The following is an 8,211-nucleotide window of genomic DNA, read 5'->3' on the forward strand; positions in this document are numbered from 1 at the left end:
TTGATGCTCAAGGCAAAATGTTTCTAATGCGTTTTTCAGTTTTCTTGAATTATTGTGGCAGCCGACGACAGCACACGTTGAACCTGAGCTTATCTTCGAACAGGTAAAGCCACTTATTACCGCAGAAAGTAACGGATTTTGTTGTTAGCAACGACTGAACGCTGGGTCTCGCTTTGAGTAACCGGAAGTATAAAACCGGACAACGGAAGTAGTGGTCTGTCATGGCAGCCTACGTACGCTCTTACAGAAACCTGTGGATAGGGATGGGGAGGTTATTCCATAGATCGAGTGCAGCCAAGGCAAACGCGCGGTCACCTCTAGTCTTCAGCCGGGATCTCGGCAGCATCAAGAGTGACTGGGAAGATGATCTTAGTGCTCTAGTAGGGGTGTATAATCTAAGTAGCTCAATGAGGTACAATGAGAGAACCTGAAAAGACATGGAAAAGACATGGAAATAAATGAATAACTAATGTAATAATTAGTAATTAATTGTATGACAATGTTAACCATTCTTAAAACAATTACACATGAGTTTTTTAACATCAACAAAGTTTAAATGAAAAAATAACTGATTATTTGATATTTTGGAAAACAAATTTTAAAGTAAAACTAGTATTTCTAACTGAGCTATGAAAGCATGAATAAATAAAATGAGTGGAAAATATTTACGGAAGAAATTGAAATCTCAATAAAAACAATTTTTAAAAATTTGAATTCAGAATTTAAAAAAAAACCGATTGGTTTTTTTTGAAGTTATTTAATTTCCTTTTTCAATTATTTATTAGATTTGCTTTGTCATGCTGATACTCCACACATATGCTTCTAAGTTTTAGCTCATATAATGACCAATTTACACCATTATTGCTTCTTTGACTTAAAATAAATAAGTAAATAAATAAATAAGATAATTAAAAAAAATATAAAAAAAACACAGTTTAATCTGCTCTTTCTTTTGTCAGATGCTCAGATAAGATTAGTTAATCCAGATAAGTCTGGGTCAGCTCGTTGCTCTGGAAGAGTTGAAATCTATCACAACAACAGCTGGGGAACAGTCTGTGATGATGTCTGGGACATAAATGATGCTCAGGTGGTCTGCAGACAGTTAGGCTGTGGACCAGCACTGGAGGCCCCCCGATCAGATCACTTTGGTGAAGGAAAAGGACAAATCTGGCTGGATGATGTGTCCTGTTCAGGAAGTGAAAGTTCTCTAACTGAGTGTCAACACAGAGGATTTGGTTTACACAACTGTAGACATCATGAGGATGCTGGTGTCATCTGTTTAGGTGAGATGCTTTTTGTCTCATACACAGTATTCAATAACAAAATGGTCCATGCAGCTGTAATCAGGACAGAAATCTGTGTGTTAATTATCACAATGTATACAGTGTTGCTTTTTAGCTTCACTTCCTGTTCTTTTCTCTTGTTTTTTGTTCATGTGTTAATTTTCATCTATGGAAGCATGCATCTCATTCCCAATCACTGTGTGTGTATTTATACTTTATTCTCCCCAAAGGGAAGGAGTTTGTAATTGTTTCTCTGTGTATTTGTTAGCAGTCAGCGTCCACATTACAAGATATCTTATTAGAATTTTGTGTGATGGTAGATACCAATGACAGCTCGAGCTGTTTACTAGTTACTAGTTATTTCTTGCTTTATTTCCTCACTGTGCCTCTGCTCTCCTGTCTGTGTCATGATGTTCAGTGTTAGTTATTTCTGCTTGCTTATTTTATTATTTTTCAGACAAGTATATCTCACACAGATGATAGAGTAGTTGTATTCATGAAAATTCACTAAATATTACAATCATACTTGAGTATATCCTTTATACTTTTTGTGCTTAGAAATCAGATTAGCTGGGTATCAGCCTGCTCGTTGCTCTCCAAGAGTTGAAATTTATCGCAACAACAGCTGGGGAACAGTCTGTGATGATAACTGGGACATAAATTATGCTGAGGTGGTCTGCAGAGAGTTAGACTGTGGACTGGCACAGGATTCCATAATAATAACGAAGGTCAATCAAATGGACCAATTCAGCAGGGCCGTGAGGATCCACTTGGTAAAGTAAATCCGTTGGGCATCTTTCTTGGCCTTCAGACAATAATTCTGATGGTTAAAGAACCAAATGGGACAGGCAAAAAAAAGAAAAAAGAAAAAAAGAATGATCCTCCCGGCGGTAACGCACGTTCCAGCCTTGTATTCCAGCCCTAACCATAACCTTATCCCTAACCTTAACCACAACCTTAATGGTCTTAGATAGTGTTTTCCAAAGTGATTCATGGTGAGAAAGTAAAATAAATGTACATGTGTAGATTCAGTCCAAACGGTTCTCATGTTTCCTACTGTTTCCGAACACTTAACATAGAGACATGTCAGGTGCCCGAAAGCATAACATACCGACTATTTGTCACATAGCGTAACATATTATGCTTTGGGGATGAGAACGTGTGGTTCACACATACATTTCTAAGTTTTAGCTCATTTAGTGACACCTTTACACAAAATGCTTCTTTAACTTAAAATAAAATAAAATAACAAACACACAGTTTAATCTGCTCTCTCTTTTGTCAGATGCTCAGATAAGATTAGTTAATCCTGATAAGTCTGAGTCAGCTCGTTGCTCTGGAAGAGTTGAAATCTCCTACAACAACAGCTGGGGAACAGTCTGTGATGATGACTGGGACATGAATGATGCTGAGGTGGTCTGCAGACAGTTAGGCTGTGGAACTGCTCTGAATGCCACTCGATCAGCTCAGTTTGGTGAAGGAACAGGACAAATCTGGCTTGATCATGTGGAGTGTTCAGGAAGTGAGAGATCTCTAACTGAGTGTCTACACAGAAGATTTGGTTCACACAACTGTAGACATCATGAGGATGCTGGTGTGATCTGTTCAGGTGAGATGTTTTTTGTTTCATACACAGTATTCAGTAACAAAATGGTCCATGCAGCTGTAATCAGGACAGAAATCTGTATGTTAATTATTATAATGTATACAGTGTTGCTTTTTAGCTTCACTTCCTGTTCTTTTCCCTCTTTTGTGTTAATCTTTGTTTATTTTCGTCTATAGAAGCATGCATCTCATTCCCAATCACTGTCTGTGTGTCTATACTTTATTCTCCCCCAAAGGGAAGGAGTTTGTAATTGTTTCTCTGTCTGTTTGTTAGCAGTCAGCGTCCACAGTTTAAAAGACATTGTTTTTTAAAATTTGTGTGATGGTAGATAGATACCAATGACAGCTCGAGCTTTTTTCATTTTTGTAAAAATCAGTTCGAGGTCACACCTAATGTGAAAATCAGTAAAAACATTATATTACCTACAATTTTTTTATGTCTTCAAACTTCACACCAATACACTAGGCCTTTGGGATCATGAGTATCTAGGTTAGCTAAGCACTTGAGCTTGACCTTCACTGTTCGAGTCCAAGGTCAAAGTTGACCTAGAAAAAAATGTCCAGTAACCACATCAAGTAATATATCATATGAAAAGGACTAAAGAGAGCTGTTACCGCATCGTTGTGATGCCATAACTGGCTGACATATTGTAATAAAGGCAGGCTGACATCAACAAGGTGTGATAAAAATGTTTCGGCACTTGTCCATCAGGGGAGATATGCTCAGATCTTTTGCAACAGCCAATGAAGGCTCACTTTTTGAGTTTGTTCTGTCTCAGTGTCTTACATTTGGATGCTCAGTTGACGTAGTTGACAGTGTTCAGATGTTGTCATTTGTTTCTTGTTTCTTCAAATTACTGAGTCAGCACAGAGGATTTGGAAGAAACTACTGTGGACATTATTGTGATGCTGGTGTCATCTGTTTAGGTACATCTTTCATTTTCAAAGCCATGTTCTTATAATAGATTAGACTCCAATTTTGCTTCATAATCACCTGCACAAATAATGAATGACAATTGCTATCCCTAGCTTCATAACTCAGTAACAGGAGAAAAAAGTTGGGAAACAAAAGGCGACTCACCCCTTCGGCTTCAGCCTATGCACACATAAGCACTGAACCTATTTACACAAATCTGGCGGCTCTCAAAGAGGGCATGCTCACACATACACAGAGAACACGAAAAGTTTGGAAGCCAGGGCTGGGTCTGAGTCAGCTGTCAATCTGATCACTCTCGCACTCCCTCGCTTCTCTCTCTCTCCTCTCTCGGCAGCTGTTGGAGTGGCTTTAAACCCAGTCACATGATACATGAACCAATCAGCAGCCATTGCTCTTCCTCAGAGAAAATATCCTGCAGAGGTTCTTAAAACACAGTACATAAACACACAGGAACAGCTAACACAGACTTCTTATGGCCACGGGCCGTAGCACCCACACCTGTTAAGACAGTGAAAATTGTGGGTATAAAATGTTAATTCCTTCGCAGCACAATGAATACTTTTGTTGAATCTTTCAAAATCAAGCAGAAACTCACTTTAAGACCATTTAGATCATACAACTGTGACTAAACTGCTGAAATAACAAAATATTGTTTGACTGTCTAAAGATTCCCAAACTTATCTGTACGTAGTTCATCAGTGGCTGCTGTTCAGTCTGAAGCAATGTGGCCACCATATTGGTCAGATGGAGTCACGCCTCTTAAATGCTGCGTGTATGGAATGTCTAAGTGTGATGTAGTAAGGTTGTGGGTGGGTGGGTTGACTTCTACACGCAATTCACTGGCAGCCCATTGTTTCATAATCTGTTCATGTTAACATGGATGATTCATGAGGAGGTTTTTCACATAATTTGTTTTAAGTTTTTTAAAACCAGCGATGTTTGTTTTATGGTGACTGATCTCTTTCCACAGATCCAATAATTCAAATCCTGAGATGTGTTTTCCTGCCACTGATTCTGCTTTTGGAGAACATTGCCCTTCATTTCTACTATAAGGTACATCAGAGTAAATAAAAGCATGTATGAAACTGAGTGGTAGCTGAGAAGTGTAGGAACAGTAACATGCATTGTGTCCCGTCTCTCCAGGTCATCAAAAAGCAGAAATCAGACAAAAAGGAGAACGATGAGACGGATGTTTCCAGAGCTGAAGAAGTGGAGGCCGACGAGGAAGCAGTCCAAGAAATAGAATAGAATCGAAACATATAGAAACAAACACACAAGTCTAAACTTTTGTTGGAATTTAGATTAAAGTTGTTTAAATATTGTTTAATTATGTTTATGTTTTAAATGTCTGCCACATTACTGCAGCGGCTCTATTTAACCTGCCTTTCCTCTCCAGTATAAACTCTGCATGACTGTGACTTAAGTTTGAAAATAATCCTTCATCCTCTCCAGTCCTCACTTTCTTACATCTTCCTCCATCTCTGCCAGTGAAGTTTTCACACATTAAGACTTTTACTTCTCACTAAACTGTATCTTTGGCTAACAGACAGAATGTGTGTCAATCTGCAAATTAACATGTTTTTATGTTTGGTGATATTTTTGAAGTCTTTGAATTCATCTGCCATTTAGTTCCTGCATTTACAGCATCCTATTCTGTGGAACTAGCTAGATGTTTCAATATTGTGATTGCAACTTTACTGACAGCTGCAGCATGGATGTATGACAGTGATGAGAAGGAGAAATACAGGCAGGGGCCAGTGGGACCCCCTCAGCCTCCTGGTAGATACACCTGTGGTATTGTTATGACCCAGAGCTAAACATATCACACACACACCACTGCTTTACCTGGATCAATATCAAAGTATGACGTGTCCAAGTCTGCATGGCAGGGTGACCACAATACTACATCAGGCTTTTATGGCTGGGTGGCCAAGGGGTGACTTAACTGTGTCTGTGACATCACCAACAATGCCAATTGTTGGTGACAATGCTGTCATTTTTCTGTAAAGCAAATTTACCTTGCCTTTGGGTATAAATAAAGTTACCTTGACCTTGACCTTGACAACAGCTTTCAGCTGGCTTATCTAAACATGGTGTGCAGTGTGACCATACAATACTGGACAAGTGGAGGACAAGGGAAGATGTTGCGGGAGTCAGAAACTACAGCAGATGAACAGTTTCTGAAAGTCATGTCAGTAAGAAACAGGAAAGCATCCAATAAACTTGACACAGGACCTGAGAGACGCAATTGACTCTTCAGTTGATCCATCTACTGTTTGATCAGAAGAAGTGGTCCCAGTGGAAGAGTGTCATGGTCTTGGGTCATGGACTCAGAGGTTTGAGTTTTAGGACTTCTTGTTTGTTTACTTTTTATGTTTTGTTTTTGTTTCTCCTCCAGCATTTTAAAAAGTACAGATTACCTCTTCTTCTGGAACTTCTTGGTATTTTCCTTTTGAATTTATGGACTTTGATTTGTAGACCTTCAGCCACATGGAATAAAGCTAGTTTTCAGTTGAATCTGTTGCTTGTTTCTGCCCATGTATTTGGGTTATTTTCCATGCAAAGTATGAGAGTGGGATGCTGTCAAGAAACACTTCTTAAGAAGGGGAAACAAGGAGGAAAGGCTGCCAAATTACACAAGAACTGAATTGAGAATCAGAGACAACTGATGTTATAAGGTTAGGGCATATTGCAACAATATATTGGAAGAGAACAGAACAAAATGAAGTAAAAGGACTTGTTTGTGCTTTGAATCACTTACCAAGAAGCCTGGAGAAGTATTTCTGAAGACTTCTAAAGAAATTGGAAGAAAGTTGCCTAAGAGAGTTCAGGCTGTTTTAATCAACAAAGTTCATCATACCAAATATTGACTTTCATTCATGTTAGGATTGTACAAACTTTCTTTGCGTCATGTATTGTGTTTGTATAAAGAAAAGAAGTCACTCCTTTAACGCCCTTTACTTTCTTGGGATCTGATCACTTCAGGCTGGAGGAGTTCGTGGGAACCCTTAAACCTCCTGACAGATTTTATCAGCCCTGTCTTTGACTCCGTCCTTGTGGCTCACAAATCCTGGTGGGACATATATGGTGTTTTCATTCCACAACCATCTGCAAAGGAAAGAAATCAAGGAAAATATACTGAGTTCTGAGAACATGTCAGACACCACTGATCCAAGATGTGGCTGTATTGTGGTGACTAATTCTGACACAGTATAGGATCAGTGAAATTTATCACATCATGTTCCCACTGAACAACATCTTTTGTTGGACTTCCTGTATTTTCCTGCTGCACTGCTACTGGTGTAAAATGGCAAAGGTACGCCCCCTGCTGTTCAGGATCAGCACTGAGAACAGGATGGTAGAGAATTTTATTTCCTATTAGTACAATAAATACTTTTTTTATTATCTGGATAAAGAAAGTTTATTAACTTTATGACTGCTCATCACTGCTTTTTCTACCTCACAAAGTTTAGTGTCTGCCTGCTGGGCTGGGGTCGACATTCACTCAGCTTTAACTCTGGGTTATTGGGGTGGGCTGAACCACCATACCATCCAGAACGATCCTGTATTGTGTTGGTAACCAGTGTATTAGAAATAAAACAGGATAGATGTGTTGTTGCCTTTTGAACCGAGAGACCTGAGTTCTTCCAGCCATAAGCTTCAGGTCAAAGTGTTGGACCAGCATAAATATTATGCCACCCATGGTGTCCCTTACATTTTATCAAGGGCATAGATTTGGCATGGACGGAAGGGACATGTCCCACACCAATAACCAGCGATTATTGAATTGTCCCCACCAATATTTTGATCTCTTCGAGTAAAGAAAAACAAACCGATAGAAAGAAAAAAAAAAAAGATCTGTCAACGTCTCATTCACTTAGCAGCAGGGCCGTGCAGAGACGTTTAAAGGGCCGGTTGCTCAAAGTTAAAAAGGGGCACATTGAACCAGGCTGAATAACAACAACACACATTCATCAAGAATCTAATATGGGATTGCATCATACTATATCACTATTGTGAGGTGGCGACAAGGCAAAGCAAACGTAGCCTATGTTTTACCTGATGGGTACAATGTAGTAATGGTAAAGTTTTATTCTTTTTACTGAATCGAGTTTTAATGAGTCACTCACCAAAGTGAATCGGATTTTTTGAGTTATTTGATTCACTGAGTCAGTCGACCAGAGAGTGCAAAATATGTACATTTTCACTCTTTTCATGGAAATCCTACTGCTAAGATGAATGATTCTAAAAGAAAACAACTATTTTTGTCACGGCTGGCGGAGGGAGCCGTGTGGTGTGGAGGAAAAGGAGGACCCAAGATGCAGCAAACTGATGATACGAGTGATGTTTTATTTACAAAGGTGGTGGTGGCAAAAACAGGCAACG

The 8,211-nt window shown here is 39.1% G+C and overlaps 1 protein-coding gene across 1 annotated transcript; it reads left to right on the forward strand.

The window, feature by feature from the left end:
- The first annotated feature begins 263 nt into the window (after nt 1-263).
- LOC102290833 (deleted in malignant brain tumors 1 protein) lies at nt 264-6,310 on the forward strand. The gene is made up of 5 exons (XM_005953138.2): nt 264-380; nt 935-1,283; nt 2,569-2,892; nt 4,796-4,878; nt 4,969-6,310. The coding sequence occupies exons 1-5, from the start codon at nt 264-266 to the stop codon at nt 5,071-5,073; spliced, it is 978 nt and encodes a 325-aa protein (XP_005953200.2). The 3' UTR covers nt 5,074-6,310.
- Nucleotides 6,311-8,211: the final 1,901 nt, after the last annotated feature.

This window comes from Haplochromis burtoni, unplaced genomic scaffold (assembly GCF_018398535.1).
Source record: "Haplochromis burtoni strain Fernald_Lab_line unplaced genomic scaffold, NCSU_Asbu1 Contig_3109, whole genome shotgun sequence".
Taxonomy (NCBI): Eukaryota; Metazoa; Chordata; class Actinopteri; order Cichliformes; family Cichlidae; genus Haplochromis; species Haplochromis burtoni.